At 41.1% G+C, this 17,896-nt stretch overlaps 2 protein-coding genes across 2 annotated transcripts; both read right to left on the minus strand.

Annotated features, from left to right (window-relative positions):
- Window positions 1–106: 106 nt before the first annotated feature.
- Window positions 107–8,670, minus strand: pla2g15 (phospholipase A2, group XV). The gene is made up of 7 exons (XM_017434679.3): window positions 8,310–8,670; window positions 4,596–4,752; window positions 3,900–4,018; window positions 2,611–2,709; window positions 2,300–2,524; window positions 1,923–2,035; window positions 107–1,652 (listed from the first exon to the last, which is right to left on the minus strand). The coding sequence occupies exons 1-7, from the start codon at window positions 8,446–8,448 to the stop codon at window positions 1,251–1,253; spliced, it is 1,254 nt and encodes a 417-aa protein (XP_017290168.1). The 5' UTR covers window positions 8,449–8,670; the 3' UTR covers window positions 107–1,250.
- Window positions 8,671–9,582: 912 nt separating this feature from the next.
- On the minus strand, window positions 9,583–17,683 carry lcat (lecithin-cholesterol acyltransferase). The gene is made up of 7 exons (XM_017434674.3): window positions 17,321–17,683; window positions 14,501–14,657; window positions 14,126–14,241; window positions 13,143–13,238; window positions 11,706–11,930; window positions 11,412–11,607; window positions 9,583–10,318 (listed from the first exon to the last, which is right to left on the minus strand). Exons 1-7 carry the CDS (start codon window positions 17,469–17,471, stop codon window positions 9,913–9,915), a joined length of 1,347 nt encoding a protein of 448 aa, XP_017290163.1. The 5' UTR covers window positions 17,472–17,683; the 3' UTR covers window positions 9,583–9,912.
- Between the last annotated feature and the right edge of the window lie 213 nt (window positions 17,684–17,896).

Here is a 17,896-nt window from a genome sequence, read left to right on the forward strand (position 1 = left end):
TTCACTTCAGCTTCTTGTTTCAGCTGCTGGTTTCGGTGCGTTTTTATGTTAAACTTTATGCATATCTTGAATTTTTACCCATTTCTTTTGTGACAAACTCAGCTGGTTTTCTGTCATGAACATTTTATTCGTGGATGTGCAGAAAATCAGAAACAAAAACTGTTAAAATGAGGCTTTTCTGTTGGAGTTACTGATATAAACGAAGAGCCGCTCGAGGCCCCAGAACCACAGGTTGAAGACCCCTGTGTTGGACAGGAATTAGGACATGTCCCCTCAGGGTGTAGATTCAAATTCAGAGGCATAAAGAGAGAAATTTCACAGAAAATAATCCAAACATGTAATCTCATAGTTTAATCGTTTAGCAAAAAGTTTACAATAAAAACAGAACGACTGAGTTTTACTTGAAACCGTTCCGTCTGAAGAAGGCAGCTTAGGCTGTCAGATGTCTCAACGTCAGAGGTTCTGGTCTCGGTCAGGTCCAGTCAGTCCGGTCAGAACTGTTCTGTGTCGCAGGAGTCGGGTTTTTTCAAGTGTCTGAACGGAAAGTAAAACGTCCAGAAGAGGAGATCTGCATCAAACCAAACCAGAAAAATACAAAAAGTTTCTTTTTGGCTGAGAAGACAAAACTGGAAGAGACCTGAAGGACCAAAAAGTGTCAATTTTTACTTTTTTTCTTGAACTTTTACCAACTTCCAGTGACTTTCCTTAAGGAAACGAGCGGTCTCCTTTTACTGACTGAATAATTCCTCTGGTATTAGTTTGTAACTTCTGCTGCACGATAAAACAAACATTCAGAGACTCACAGCTTGGCTGCATGAAAAACATTTAAATAGAAATCAACAAAAATAAAGAGCGAACCAGTTGTTTTTTTATAAAGACTTAAATGAGTTAAATCGGTGAATGGATCAGGAAATCTTCCAGAATGTGATTCACACTTTCTGTCACAATCGAAACTCTTACATTTATAAACCATCTAACTTTGATCAATAAGCTAAAATGGCACAAACAGCATATCCCTGGTCCAGAACAGATCAGTTTGAGTTCACACAAGGACTGAGAAAGTAAAATCTAGACTTTCTGAAAATCTAAGACCGGTAGAAAAGTGTTTATTCTCTCTCAACATTAAACATCCTATAAATTGTGGGGTTACAGATATAAACTATTATATTTTTATATAATTTGAACATTAAATCTTTGGCAGTCTGAGTTTGGAAAAAGCAGAACTTTGACACTTTGTGCAGAGGAATCTCTCATGGCGCCAGCAGCACGGTTTTGACGTAGGCCACGGTGGTGAAGTTCGTCAGCATGTCCACATGCTCGTTGCCGGGCAGCTCTTTGAGGACGACGGGCTGCTTCTGCTGCCCCGCCCACCGCTTGCACTGAATGGCGCTCTGCAGGTTCACCGTGCCGTCCCCGTCGCCGTTCAGCACCGTGGGCTCCACGTCGGGGAACTTGTCGGAGTACTGGAAGGCCTCGGGCGTGGGGATACCCGTGCCGTACAGGCAGTGGACGGCCACGCCGGGCGCCGTGAGCTCGGACACCAGCGGCTCTGTGTCCTGACGCATCAGCCAGCCTTCGTTGAACCCGATGTCCGAGTAGAAACGCTGGTAGTCCTGCAGGGTGTAGTTGGTGGTGGGGGTCTGAACGAAAACCTGCAGGTGGATAAAAAAAGGCTCATGTCTTTCTCAATTTCACTCCCAATGATTCTTTCATGATTAAGTTCTGGTGAAATGTGCCACAGACTGAGTCAAAGTTGTTTGGATTATTAGGACCATAAAAGGATGCAGAGTTTTAGATTAAGATCATTTATGTTGGGAACAGATGGGGCCACAGTGAGAGCTTCATTAAAACCCATCCAGCGGTTCATCGGATATTTCGCTAACAGACAGACAAGCGAGCACGCGCAGACAGGTTCCACAGACCTTGTCTTTGGGCCAGGTGTGGGCGTAGGGGAGGAGCCAGCTGGTGGAGACGGCGGTTCGCTGCTGGGAGCGGATCTTCAGGGGGCTGATCACCGGGATGCGGTTATTATCGCCTGACGTTGGAGAACGAAAACACGGAACAGAGAACAGACAAGTGAGAGTGAGAAGAACCGACTTCCTGAAAGGTAAACCTTAAAAACGACCATAGGGAGCAGATCTCCTTCTCGCGGCTGATTAAAGCGTGTCATTATTCCTATAAATAATAATCTGATTGCTCTTTGTTTAAAAATGTGCCATCAACTCTTTGGAGTCGACTGTTAGCTTAATGCATCATGAACCATCTGATGGATTGAGATTTTTTTAATTTTCTCTCCTACCGGACGTAACCACCCGGAGCGTTTTGGCCACGCCGGCCCACGGCGGTCCCAGACAGATGAACGCTTTGATGTATTTGTCCTTCCAGGCCTGCGGCTGCTGGTTGAGGAAGTACAGGGTGTACATGTTCCCCATGCTGTGAGCAATGAGCACCACGGGGCCCCCGGCCTTCTCCGCCATCTCCTCGATCATCTGCTGCAGCGCCAGGAAGTACTCCTTGTTCTCATCTGGAAGAAGAAGAGAAGCAGAGGAGGTGAGGAGGCACGACTCCGCTCTCCGGCTCAGCTGGGAAACGCTTGGCGTCGTTTCTCACTCGGGGCTTTCCTCCAGTCGTAAGGAGCTCCCCGGACGTCGTCGTCTCTGGTGTAGCCCCACTCCACCATCGCCTGCACGATGCTGAAGAAATACATGCCTGGAGCAGGAGAGCAAAACACGTTAAAGCGTTCAGAAGGTGGCTCCGTTTACAGCAGCTGGGCTCAGTTTTACATGAAATCATCTGGTAAAATGTTTCTTGGGGACATCAGGCAGAGATGCTGACGCTGACGTCTGAGATTGTAATTCATTTAAAAGCTTTTGACTGACGCCAGACTACTGACAGCTTTTATTAACCTACTTAAAATAAAGTTTAATTTGCTCACGAACCGGCAGGATTCAGAGTTTTATTGGTGCCGAACAAAAAGGAAATAAGTTACAGATTGTCAGATGGGTTGTTTGGTTTTAGTTTCTGTCCAGATTCACCAAGAAGTGTTTTAATAAAGAGTTACGGAGATTTTATTTTCTACGTGAACTACTTTATTTGAGTTGTTTATTGAAGTTATTAACACTTAACTCAGAAACTATCAAAGCTTTACAGCAGGGGGGTCAAACCCAGTAACCCAAGGGGGCCAAAATTAAAAATTTGGTCCTAGCCAAGGGCCAATCACAATCAATATTCATTAAAAATTACATAAATGAATTGGTTTTAGATGTATTATGTCAAATCATTCATATAGAAATATCAATGACCTTTTCCCAGTTACAGATTATACAGAATTTAGAGCAAACAGACTTTAATGAACACAGACAAATAGATCAAACTTCAAAAAGCTCATCGTTAGCAGTCATTTCTTACTCCTCACTCAGCTTTTATATGAAATTTTTAACATTAAAACAGACAAAAACCTGATCATACAGAAATTAAAACTATATATTGTTGGCTTCTAAGTCACTGTCAGAGAAAACTTCACTAATTAGGCTCAGTTCTTTTAAGCAAAATAAGAATCAGAGACTCGATCTGAACCAGACTAGAGGGCCGGATGAGATGTTACAGAGGGCCGGATCTGGCCCGCGGGCCTTGAGTTTGACACGTGTGCTTCAGAGCTTCAAATCTTTCTGTCTCGACCTAAATAAGAGCAGAAAAGTCATGATTCACTAAACTGCAGCGTTCTTCGTGTCCTAATTCTTCAGACGATGAATTCAAACTGTTGTTCTTATGAATGAAGTGTCGGAATCATAATTAATTATTTTTTATCTCTAACTTTATTAGACGAACTGATTTATTCTGACTGAGGCCGTGAACAAAGATCCGAACCGGCCCGGCAGAACCTGAGTTTTAGAACTCACCGACGCTGCGTTTGCTCGGGTCCAGGTACTCCAGCGAGTACGTCTTCCCGAAGCCCGGGACCCGGATGTCCACACCGGGCGGGGCGGAGGTGGTGCGTGTGGTCCTGTTGTAGATCAGCCTGCACACACACACACACACACACATATATAATCTGTGTCACCGACAAACATTACGATAAAGCCACAGAAGGGCTTCCTCTTTTCTCGATGTGAGCAGAAGTGAGACAACAGGTCTGTCGGATCAAGCAGAAGCGGTTCTTTGATAGAAACCAACATTTTCAGAAAACTCAGGTGGTTGTTCCACGTGGAAACTCCATGAATAAACATCTGCTTATTTCAAGATACTTTAATTCCCAACTTTTCCATCGAAATGCTTTGATATGTTTGCATCAAAAACCTCTGCCCATCTTTCCTTCTTTAGATTCAGCCTCTAAATCCTTTTTTTATATCTCCACTCCTCTGACTGACCTGCTGAGAATTAACCTCATTCGTCTCTAAATGCTCCTCCAGATGTTTCTGACTGTTTCAGCCTTTTGTTGCTCCTGGAACAACGTATGAAAAATGTGTTGCTGCCGTTAAATTTTCTTAGTTTAAACATTTGAAATGTTTAAAATGGATAAAATACGGGTCGATCAGATTGATGCATTTTTCAACAGTACGTTCCTCGCTGACAGACAGAAAGACGGAGAACCCCACCGGATGTTGTCGATCCAGCAGTCGATGGCGACAGGGACCAGCAGCTCCAGGTTGAGCCACAGGGTGAAGAAGGAGTCCGTCTTCTTGTAGCAGATGTAATGGACCACGCTGGGTTTGTCCAGCTTCGCCTCCAGCTGGTTTCCCAGATCCCCCGGAACTGCAAGAAGCAGCGTTTCACGATCAGTCACAAACCGGTGAAAACTGCTCGACAAACAGACATGACGTCCTCACGCTCGTCCTCCATCCGTCCACCAACACCACGAGGCTGATTCAGGCTCCATTTGACAGCTTGGAAACATCTAATCTGAATATTTTTAATGTTTGGCTCAACATATAATGTTTACTCGACTAAATGCTGGAATTTAACAGAGTAAAGAACCAAAAATACATCTTTATATATCTGCTCCTGTTGAATTCAGTGTTTGTGAAACTGTTTTTAACTAAACTCAGAGGATGATTTTACTGAAAAAAAACTGAATCTTCTGAAAGCTGAGATGAGTGGGTGCTGTGTCGATAAATGCTTTAATTAAAATCAAGCTGCAAAGAACTTTATCTTCTATAGATTATTGTGATTTCATTTAATCGTTGGAGTTAAAAGGAGTTTCTGCAGCCGCTTCCTTCCGCAGGGGTTGCCACAGCGAGCGAACGCGCCTGAAAGATTTGTCAATTCTGTCCTTCCTGACGCAACCTGGGCTCAAACCTGCGGCCTCGGGATTACAGGACCACCAAGCCACCGCGGCTGTAAAGAAATCTCTGCAGGAAGAGCTGAAACCCAAAACAAAAACTGTGATCTTTGGCCTCTCACGGCGGCAATAAAAAGGTATAAATGTGTCACGAGTCACCTGCCTCACGAGGAATCGGACGGCATTCTGGACGTGTCACGCCGCTACCGCCGCCGGCGTTTAAAACACGCGGCGATGCGTAAACAGCAGGAGAAACGGATCAAACTCCTGAATCTCAGCAAACACTTTCCTAAAAGGAAGAGGCAACAAAGCGTCGACACGACAGCTTTAATGTCTCATTATATTGTTGTTTTATGTTGTTTTTGTACAATTTTCTACTTATTATGGTTGAAAACACATAAAAAACATTATATTTTGCTTTCATCTACATCCCGAACGTTTAACAAACTTTAAAAACAAACTTTTTATTCATTTCTGTCCTTCTTCATCATGTATTTACATCAAACTGCAAACTGGAGCAGTGTAGTTTATATTTACTTGGAAAAATGTTTATTTAAAAGCAACAAAAAACAGATTTCCTACTTTTTAAACTAATTGTTTAGTTCTAAAGAGAACAGACGAATAATAATGTCAAAAAAGCCGTCGGATTTTCCTGCTAATTGCATAATTACACTAATTTATCATATAATCACAGCTATATGAGGTAAAATATCTGATTAATTATTAATAATTAAAGACCCAGCATGCCTTATAGGAATGCATATCGCCCGCCGCCTCTTAGTTTTAGATCAAATTATGTTTATCTGTTCTGGTTAAACCTTAGAAATAAGATTATACACAAACTCGTGATGCTGTGATCGACTCTCAGCTCCTACCGCCCAAAATTATGACCTAAAATCTGTAAAATGATCATTTATGTGTCGGTTAATGTGAAATGGCTGTGGCAGCCATCTTGAACTGTTTACAAGCTGTAGACGTATCCAAAGGTTTACTTTCTGCAGGTTTTGTTGAAATTTCATCAGATAGTTTTTGTAACAAACTCACAAAAACGTTTCTGTTCCCAAATTATGCCGCAAGAAAAGTTCGTTAAAGTCCAAACAAAGATCTTTTTGTGTTTGTTGCTGCATTCATGTCAGATATTTGCTTTTATATGAAGGATTTAGATGTTTTAAGTGGCTTAAAAGTGAGCAGAGAAAGACTTGATGACAGCCAATCACGGCTCCATCAGACCCATCGATCTCAGAGTCACGGGTCTCCAGCTGCTGCCTTATCAGGAAACGCTCGGGGACACGTCCTATGAGACAGACAACACATCGATCCGACTCCTTCACCAACGGGCACAAAGATAACCTCTGATAAAAGAGTTTACTTTGTTGTATCAGGAGTTTAACCGAGCATGAGAGCAGGTCGAGACGCTTATCAGACACAAGCAAACTGATAAAACTCCTTAAAAACTCAGCACCAACAAAAGACAAGAATGGTTTTCTTATTTCAACAGGAGATAAGTGGCCGGTTACCTATTTTAATTTCTTTTTAACCGGATCACAAACTGAAAGCGACAAAGAATGGACAAGGATAAAGACGGACGTGGAGGTAGAGAGAAAATGAGCCGAAGAGTCCAATTCTGTTTGTGTCGGGTCATATGATCAGGACACACACACACACACACACACACACACACACACACACACACACACACACACACACACACACACACACACACACACTCAGGGGATTGGGCAAAAGTCATGAGCTTCCCCTCATTTCTTTATATTTCTCTTACAAGACTTTGTAACCTTTTAAAGACTTTTTAACAACGCTGAAGTTTTCAAATCTTTCTCTTTGAGTATATTTTGTTTTATATAAACTAAAGACACTTAAACCTAAAAGGTGAACCAGAGTTGTTCCGAAACATGACGGAAAAGTTACAAAAACATCTTTAAAACCTTTTCCTTTTTACAGCCTGTCATGCATTTTATGAGTCTTTATGAAGCTGCTTTAAAGAAAATAACAACAGTGTTAAAATATGACAAAATACAACTTCCCAGGCTACAAACAAACAAAAAATATATATTTACAACCGATAAAAAGCATCTAAAAAGAATATTTTGAAGAATTATGGAAACAAATTGGTTAAAACTGATGAAGACGACTTGATTGGGAATAACTTTGATGGAGCTAAAATCTTATTTTCTGTCAAACTGTTATTTTTGGTATTTTTCGTAGATTCAGTTAAAGAATTAGAATAAATCCCGTCTTCCTGCTGATGAAGAGTCTAAAGATCTGATTTAAATTTGTTTGCTGCTAAACTGTTTGGTCTATTCAGCCGTTTTGTGCTTAAACGATTAAAAAGAATTAAAGTCAAGAAGCTTAAAAAACAAAAAACATGCCAGTGAAAATGGGCAGATACTTGTAGAGATTATTTTATGTCTAAATAAAAACTTTTAAAGCCTTGGTTCTACCAATCTTGGTCCAGATTTATTAAAAAAAGGATTTAAACTAAGTCTTGACTTAATAAGTCAAATGGTTGCTTAGTTTGAGTTATTTATCAGCTGATTGATTAAAGAAAAAGTTACTTATAAAAAATTAAGTTTTCACCTTTATGGTTCCAGTTCTGATTTAAAGGAAACAACAATTTCTGCATAAATCAAACTTAATTGATTAAAAAAAACTTTAAAGCCGACTGGATTTAAATGACTTGATATCACAGACCGTATGGCCAGTTTTAATATATTAAAATTATCTTCGTTGGACCGGATGAGACCGTCACAAGGGCCACTTCTGGCCCGCGGGCCTTAATTTCACACATGTGCTTTTGACTTTAAACACTTCAGAATAAAATAAAATAAAAACTGTGGCTCATTTTAAAACAAACAGGACGTTCGGGGTTCTGTTCAGTCGGCATTAATGACGTTCAACGAGTTCCGTTCTCGGACAGAACACCTTGTTCTCCACCTGGCAGCAGAAAAACAGGTAAAACAAACAAACAAACAAACAAACAAACAACCGGCACGAGACGCTTCACACTCACTGAGGACCACCGGGGGTCTGGGGCTTCTGCACGGCTCGCTGCCGAGACATTCGTCCGTCGGTCTCCCGCCGCTCCGAGCCGACAACAACAACAACAACAGTCCGACGGAGAGGGCTGTCAACCGGTGCCGACCCGCCATGGCGCCCGCTGTCTCATAGCCAGTCGCTCCCTCCGCGTCGCCTCCTCGGTCGGTGCTGGAGAGCAGATCTGCCACCGAAGGCTTCCGGATCTCCGTTAAATCTCTGCTGTCATCCCACCACAGGTAAACATCCGACAGCGAACACCGATAAACAAACAGAAACGGTCACGAGACGCCGGAGAAATCAACCCGGAAGTTAATCCATCGCAGATGTCCTCGAGCGGCTGGTTCCCCTTGTGTTGTTAATTTAATTTATTTATTTTTCTTATCAATAATACCTTAATTCATCTTCAAAATACTATGCCTCTACTGTGCAATTTCCAAAGTTATTGATTGTAATTGCCGTACTTGTTTTGTATTTTTATTGTTTGTGTTTACCTTGTTTAAATAAAGTTAAAAAAAAGTCCTCGAGCGGCAGGGAGGAGCCTCACAAAACACGGAAATACATATATGGAAAATGTATGGCATGCCGTCGTGCCATATAATCAAATCCCTCCTATTTCTAATTACTTTTTACAGATAATAAAAACAGCATTTCTTCTAGTCAAAATGTCATTTAAACTTGTCAAAACTGCAGCCAGGAAATCTATGACATTCTTATAAGTAAAATGTATAATTCAAGACTATAATAAAGAGAAATTTAAGATTATTCTGATATTAATTGAGTATTTTTAAATCTTTTATAGTGATGTTTATGTTTTACTATGAAACTAACTGTGACTGTTTATCTTTTATGTGTGTGTGGCTACAATTTTTGCCTTCAGATTGCCTCTTGAGAATGAATAAAGTAAATTGAACTGGAAAAACAAATAAAAATTCCTCAAAGGTTTAAATGCTCAATTTGACAACTAATGGACTGACTGGATATTTATTGCTGGTATCCGTAATTCAATAGCCAAAAACAACATTTCAGATCAACAGATTAGATCTCATTCAGGATTCGGCTTAGAAATAAACAGCATTAAAAATTAAAATACATTAATTTGGATCTAAAATAAAAATCGAGGAGATCCTAAATATATTTTTTAGATGAAAGCTCATCTTTTAAACAGTGAAATTTGTCTAATTTCATACGCATTAATCTCTAAAAGGGTCCAGGTTATAACCCCGAACACCCAGATTGATGACAAAATGTTTCTGAACATCATCAAATGTTAAAGTTTATTAAACATCAGCTACCAAATGTTGATCAGCTTTAGCTCCGAAATTCTACAGCTGTACAAAACCTAAAAAGAAACAAACCCGTAAATCATAATTTGAGGCTAAATAACAGATTTAAGTACTTTTCTAAAAAAGTTACAGAAACCAAAAAGTCAACAATGAAACAACAGACTAGAGAATAAAAGGGCTATCTTAGTCAAATACATTTTTAATTATTAATTAATTTAAAGTTGGTTATTTAACTCCTTCGTGTTATTGTAATTACAGAAGGCCTTCACGGGTTAAACGCTGTGAACTCTGGAGTCAGCTGTTTAAGGATTCAGGCGTCTCTGTGGCGTTTAAACCGTCTTTCTCCTCCAACCGGACGTCGACCTCATTGGGAACGTCTGATTTTCCCTCCAGGATTTCCTGGATTTGATTGAGCACCTTTTCGTGGAAAACTATGTCCAGGTGGGGCAGTCCTCTGTACTCCGTCACGTGGACGGGTTGCTCCTGCTGCCCCTCCCAGCGTTTGCACAGCCCCATGCTGAAGCTGTCCACCGTGTCGTCCCCGTCTGCGTAAATGTAGTCCACCGGGTCGACGTCGGGAAACTCCTCGTTGTAAATTTGAGTCACCGGGGTGGGAAGCCCCACGCCATACATGCACCACACCTCCACGCCGGGCGGGTGGAGCGCACTGGTGAGGTTCTTGGTGTCCTCATATTTGTACCTGAGATGAAGAAAAGAGAAAACTTATCATTTCCACATCGAGAGAAGCCAGAACCAGAGACAGGGCTGATTTAAATCCTTATTTCTTCACCCACAAAACAGGAATGTGCATTTTTAGCAGGTGATCCTCACCAGCAGGAGGCGCTGAAGCACCACAACAAACCAAACCCAAAGCAAAGAACGTGTTTGAAACCCTGCGGTTCCACCTGTTCTGGCCTTTTCTGAGCACAGATCAATAACACGAGCTCCACGAACACCGGCTCAGTTTCCAGAAAAGCTAAGGTGTTTTTCTTTAAACGCAGCAGATATTTAAATTTAAAATCAGTTCATGAATTAAACAAGTCTAAACTATGAATTCATCCGAATCTTTATTTAACCCAAAGAATCACATTAAAAATGATTTTTACGTCTTTTATTTATTTGATTCTTTTCATTCATTTATTTATTTTGACATTTTGTTTGGGATTTTTGACCATTTTCTCCCAGTAATTAACCTTTCCAGCACTCAAATATTAACTGTGACACAGATTAATTGTGTTTAATGTGGTTTTGGGTAAATCTCGTCCGATGTAGAAAAGTGTCATTGTTGTTTGTTGACTTTCTGTTGGTCAAGTACACACTGGTACATTAAAAACTTGCTTTTAAAAGAAGGTAGAAATACATAATGCAGCCCGGTTCGTACTGGGTGTTTACCTGGTCAGTTGGTTTATGAACCGACGTTACCAGGTTACATACCTGGTACCAGGTAAGTTAATGGTAAATGGTTTGAACTAATAATGAGTCACTCATACATCAATGAGCATATTGACGGGCAGTGGTGGATACACCAAGGACACTTCAGCACGCTGCAGGGGCCGGGGATTGAATCCCCGACTCTCCAATCAGAGGACAACCTCCCATCCACTGGGCCAAGCTGTAAGTAACAGGTATGCACCCAGTGCACCAACGTTTAACCAGATTCTGTACTTTGTTTGTTGCAATGCTGAACTTTTTATTGTGTTAAATTAGTTTAAGGTATGATGCGATTTTTCATAAAATTGTAATTGTAATTGGTAAAATTAAAGTGCTTGAAAAACATAAAAGCTGTAAATTACCAGCCATCCTCGTGGTCGATGTCCAAAAATAAACGCCGGTAGTCCCGACTAGTGTAGTTAAAGGTTGGAGTGGAGATAAAAACGTGGTCCTCTGGCCAGATGTTCTCATTTGGCAGCATCCAGGGATTAGTTGTTACCAACCTCTGCTCTTCACGGATCTTTATGTTGGAGAACATTGGGATGCCGTCATTTTCACCTGCGATCCGTTTCAACAAAAAACACAACAGGGGTTTTGATCAGTTTGGGGCAAGAAGGCAGAAAATCGATGACTTGCAGTTTAAGATCCATTATTACCTGAGGTCAGGACTCTAAGCACTTTAACGGCGCCCCCCCATGGGGCGGCCAAGGAAATGAAGCCCCTGATGTACTTGTCCTTCCAGGCCTGGGGCTGGTGGTTCAGGAAGTAGAGGACGTAATGGCCGCCCATGCTGTGTCCCAGCAGGTAAACGGGTTTCTGGTACTGCTCGTACATCTCCTCCACCAGACCCTGCAGCTTCGTAAAGTAATCCCCGTTTTCATCTGAAGGAAGCGGAGACAAAAACAAACAAACAGCCGACTGGTGACCAGTTAACGGACAGACAAATATATATCTTCTCAGGAGTCGATATCGACAGCACATGATTCAAAGTATTTAAATGGATTAAGAGCTTCCTAGCTGACTTTTAAAATATAAATTAGAGTTTGGGAGTAGAAATAAAGTTCACTCCAGTAAGATTTATTATATAAGGAACAGTTTTCGATTTTCTCTTATTTTGCAGCTTATATTAATAATATTATATATAAATAAGCTATAGTGTAAAAGTTGACTGGACTTTGTCTCTGATGGGTTCAGAATGAGACCCTCTGTTCCCCATGTGTGCCGTACATTTTGGTTTGATTCTCGACATGCAACACTTCATCGTTTCACTCAAACCCGCACAAAAAACAGCTGATCACCCGACTGACACAATCACTTCACATTAATTTATAACTTGGGTTAACTGAGTTAAGTTAAAATTAAATCTATACTGTTTTATTCGTGATGATTTTGAGCTGGGCGTAACAAATTGGGGGCTCGTCCGGGATAGTATTGTTACGGCCGGCTGAAAACCATAACAAAAAACTAAAACTAAAAAGAATAATCTTATAAATTCCCTGAATCTATAAACCAATGATTGCCAAGTAATCGGATTTGATTAGTTTTAGATTAATGTATTTTTTTTCCTTTAATGCTTTTAGTTGCGCTCGTGTTTTTTTAAATGTATAATTATGGATTTTGGTAGTTTATGTTCCTAGTTTTTCAAATCTGTAGTTTTAATTTAACCTAATCTTCCAGATAATGTAGGAAAGAATAATCTTTATGGGTAAATTTGGCACATTTGAGTTAATTAATGTCATTTTTTCAATAAATAATCAAGTAAAAAAGAATATGACTTTCATCGATCAACTGAATGTGTCTGTTGAGGTTTATTTTACAGGATGAACATGTTTGACTTTAGAAGCTGGTGTGAAAGAGATGCAGTTTCAGGGTTCGTTGTATCAAATGAACCTTCATAAAGTGAATATTTTATCATATTATTCTTAATTTATTGTCATCCTTACTTTACAAACATAAGATGAGTCTGCTTCACGTGTCATATTGAAGTGAAACACGTTTTAACATTTACATGTTTGTTCCAGATATGGAAAAGAACGATAATCTGTGTGTTGGATGTAAAGCAGCGGGCGAGCGGGCGAGCCGGCGTTCCTTACGTGGCGCCCGCCTCCAGTCGTACGGCGCTCCGCGGACCGTCTCGTTCCGGACGTAGCCAACGTTCTCCAAATGTTGCACCATCGTGAAAAAATATCCTGGAAAAACAAAACAGCAGCAGTTTTGTCTCACAACACATCTTGACGTTAACGTTTCTAAATACGTCTCCAGACACAAATGAGCAGATTTTTAAGTTGAATTTTAGGATAATTTTTATGTTAAAGTATAAATATTTGCTTTAAATTTGCAATAAATGTTAGATTTAGCGGTTTGATTTTTACAAACAACATAAAAACACAGATTGTACAAAAATAACTAAAAAATACAATCTTTATTTGCTTTAATATTTAAGTTTATGGTATTAATCACAAAGTTTAATTAAGTAAAAACTTTAAACTTATCATTAACAAGCTGGATAAGCTGGAAAAAGTCGCCAAAGGCAAAAGGGGCGATAATGTTTTTGCCTGTGTTTCTTTATCTGTTAGCAGAATATCTCATGAACCAGTGGATATTTTGTAACGATGTTCTCAGAAATGAATCGTTGGATGTAAATCTATAACTGATCAATTTTGGAGTCAATCCAATTCAAGATGGCCGCTAATCAACCTCAGCAAACACATAACTGGCTGTAATTCAGTCAGTTTTACAGATACTGAGCTCAAATCTGACGTGGTAGTAGCTGAGAGTCGTCCCCAACACATCCTGCGATATCGTGTGACGTTGTACATGTTTGTCATTTAAAAGGTTTGATTAAAATGAGTCTAACTTTGTCACATGAGAAGATCTTTGTTTAAAACTTGTAAAAAGGCGGCGGGCGATATGCATTCCTTCAAAGCTTTTAATTTAAACATGTAATCAAAGTAAAATTTACTTTTCTGTCTTTTAGGGTCTGGATTTAGGATTAGAGACACTTTTAGTTTCCTTTTTCACGGACTTTTCCGTACAGAACCCCGGGAGTGATCCTGTAAATATTCATTTCTCTCACCAGCCAGTTTGTTGTAGTCCAGGAACTCTATGGAGTAGGTCTCCCCGAACCCCGGCACCCGCACCTGCACCCCCGGAGAGTTGGATGAGCTCCGAGTCGTCCTGTTGTAATTCAGTCTGAAACACGGACATACGTGAGAACTGGAAGCCTGTGAGCGCGTCAACAGGTGGATTATTTAACACGTAACAGCGTTTTTATGACAAAATAAATGAATTAAAACAAACTGGCTGCAAAAAAAACGCACGATTGCTCAGGGAATACAGCATAATCATGTTGGAAAGATGTGTTATGAGTTATTATGAAGGATCAGGAATCATTTCTGTCCTCTATCGCAAAGATCTGGACCAGACATGTTGGTAAACAGCTCAGAGTTACCTGATGTTATCGATCCAGCAGTCCACGCCTATCGGCATGAACATGTTGAGGTCGATCCACACCGGAAACCAGTGATTGGTTTTCTTGTAGCAAAACCAGTGGACCAATGTGGGCTTGTCTATTTTGGCCTCCAGACGGTTCCCCAGGTTTCCTGGTACTGAACACAAAACAAGAAATACGCAGCAAAATGATCATTTGTTGGGAAAAGAATGAATCTGTTTAGTGGGACATTTTTCATTTTTTTAATCAAATATAGACAGGATGATAATTTTGCTCTTTTTTCTTTAAATTGACCTAAAATTGGTGACAAAAACAAGTTTTATTTACATTTTAAGACAGCATTAGGAGGCACGTATACACTTTAAGACAAAAACAAGTAAAGCACCCAGATGGAAATGAAATGAAACCGCTGGAACTGAAAGGTCATGTGACCGTTTTGCAAAGATTACGATGAGTTTAAATGGATCCCAGAGTTGGCAGTAAGGCCGTCCTGCTGGTAGCAGGACAGTAAGACAGATCAGAGTCCAAACGTTTTGTTCTTTCCTGCGCCAAGCGGGTCCACGGGACCTCAGGATCCAACAGATCCGGTCTGAGTTGATCTGAGAGCTGATCACTCACATGTTGGGTCGGGGAAAGATCGGGGGACCTGGGTGTCCACTGGAGGACTTCAGCACGATGCAGAAGTGTCGTATGTGGACAGGTGTTGAAGGACAACCAGGGTTCTGTCTCTGTCTCCGGAGGGGTAAGACATCCCGACCAAGAGCGACCTGAAGTTAGACTCTACGGCTCTCTGTGTCAGCATGTCTGTCCACAGCGTTGGCACCATCAGCTGTTTTCTCTTGGCTCCGCCTTTGTCCACAGTGATCACCTGTGGCACCTGAGATTCATCACCGAACCATCAGCATGGAATATAACAGAAGACTAAATGTCCCTGAAGCCAGCAGGACCCGGCTTAGCTGCCATGTTGTATTTTAGGGACCAGCACCTGGACGTGGAGCTTTAAGCCCCGCCTACTTCCCCTGCACACAATCATTGTGTTAACTGACACTTCTTTTAAAGAAAGAGCTGAATACAGCTAAACGTGTTGGAAAAATAAATATCTGAACAAACAGCATGAAGATAAGAACTACGTGAATCAGCAAGCGTTAACATCTGAGTCAAACATCGATTTGTTCATTTTTTATTTTATTTTAATAGGAGCAAACTCTGTCACAGGCTGCTAATGATGTCTAAAGCATCTCCAGGGTGTGTCTGCTGGTTTTCACTCCCTGCTTTGACGACCTAATGGCTGCTCTGGCAACTGCCTAAAAACATTCACAATGCTGATTACAAATCAGATCATTTACGACCACCAGTCTGCAAACCGGACCGTTCCCTCCGGGTTCGTACCTACTTGTTTTTTTTGTGAGCGTACAGCGTTTCGCCCGTTTTCAAACCGTGTGAAAGCGTCCTCTGACCTCACCAGGAGGACATCTAATCCTCTACTTGGCAGCTGTTTCTCTAATTCATCACGCTCCAGAGGAACTGACCTTTCTCACAGTCAGGTGCTCCAACAGGGACACGAAAAGGTCGAAAGGTTGTGACGTAACTAACGACAAATGTCCCGGGTTTTGCGATGCCGATGAAGTCTGTGGCGCTGAGGTAGATGAGAAGCAGAGCGTGATGTCTGACCTGACTGATGGCCTAAAAACACCCGCGGACGCACAGTTTGAGACAGTTTTAACAAGAAACGCACTGTAAAAAACGGGGGTTTGGACAGTACCCAGAAATCCTCATAAATCCTGTTTAAAGGTTTTCAGCCAGTCAAAGTAATTTACAAACATGTAACTACATTTAGGAACAACTGGAACCTAAAACCTCTGATTAAAATTTAACCAAAGATATTGATTTAGCACTGAAAACCCGTGTCGTCAGCGCCTACGCCAACGATTAACTTCTGTTGGGTCAACGGTTCACGGGTCGCCTGCAGCGTCCAGATAATACAGATAATTTAGCAGAAGTTAAGTTAAAGTTCGACGCTGTCAAAAGACCTGCAGTTGGGAAGAATTTGGTTGTGTTTGTCTATTTTCCAGCTGTAACGAGCTTTGGGCTCGATTAGTTTGTTCTTTTTCTTTTCTTTTAAATAAACTTTTACATCTCCATGAATTTATCGCTGATTATTTTGGCAGAAATATATAAAACATGACTCCTGAAGCCCTGAACGAGCTAACAGTTAAAAACTGTTAAATGAGAAAACTATATTCTATGTTTTAATGTATTCACATGAATAAATAAATATAAAAAACACAAATATTGTCTCTTATGTCTCTATAACTTCCCTAATTACAATAAAAAATGGTTTCAATTTTACAACGTGTAAATTAAAGCAAAAACAGCTGAAAATGCACAATTATTTCATGTTTTTGATTTGTAAACAGACATTGTTTACTACTAAACATCTATGGTATAATTTGTAATAAATCCTTTAAGTCAGGTTTTGTTGCCAACATTTACGAGTCGTTTTGTTTACGTCAACATTGACGAGTTCACTTCCAGTAGGTGAAATAATCCCCGGATGTAAACAGAGTCAGTCTTCTTCTTCTTCTGAGTCACATCAACAATCATTTCATGATGGAGGAATATTTGGACCTTCAAAATAAAATCAGAAACACTGAGTTTAATCTATCAAAGTAAAATGACGCAGAGAAATTATAAAAGTAAATAATTAGAATTATCTGTAAGTTTAACCCGAGCTGTTTTTACAGTGCATGAGGCTCGAACCTGTGACCCGGTTTCAGCAGGTTTGGACCTTGGGGTTCTGAGGTTCTGAGGTTCTCTTACCGATGATGAGCGGCGGGGTGCTGTTGTTCGGAACCTTGTTCTTGGTGTTGGGAGGAAACACGAGGTTGACGATCCAGAACCCGGCGGAGTGCTGGAGCTGCAGCAGGACCAGGACGAGCAGAACCGAGCCCGAACGTCCCGCGGACCCCATCTCTTCTCTGAAGGCGGGGAGGGCCGGTCCGGACGGGACGAGAGGACTTACCAGGAGACGTAAAGCAGGACTGATTTACACGAGACTGTGTCCATCCCCGCTGGTTCCGGACTGAAGCCCCGACGTGTTCGGGTCACTTTCCGACCTATCGATCCGTCCAATCAGGAGGGGTTATTTGCACAGCACGAGCTCAATGATTGACAGAAAGGCTGCAGAGCGACAGCTGAAAAAAAAAACATCTGCACGAGCGGATCCGCCTCCAGCTGTGAGCCAGCTGCTGCCTTCAGGGACCCCGTAAAACCCAGCTTCCTTCAGAGGGGGGCAGTCTTTGTCCGTCTGCTGTCAAAACATCTAAAGAACCAAAACAAAAAAACAACCAAAAAAGGATTTTAATGAAACTCAGAAAGTTATCACCAGCTCCACAA

This window comes from Kryptolebias marmoratus, linkage group LG11 (genome assembly GCF_001649575.2).
Source record: "Kryptolebias marmoratus isolate JLee-2015 linkage group LG11, ASM164957v2, whole genome shotgun sequence".
NCBI lineage: Eukaryota > Metazoa > Chordata > Actinopteri > Cyprinodontiformes > Rivulidae > Kryptolebias > Kryptolebias marmoratus.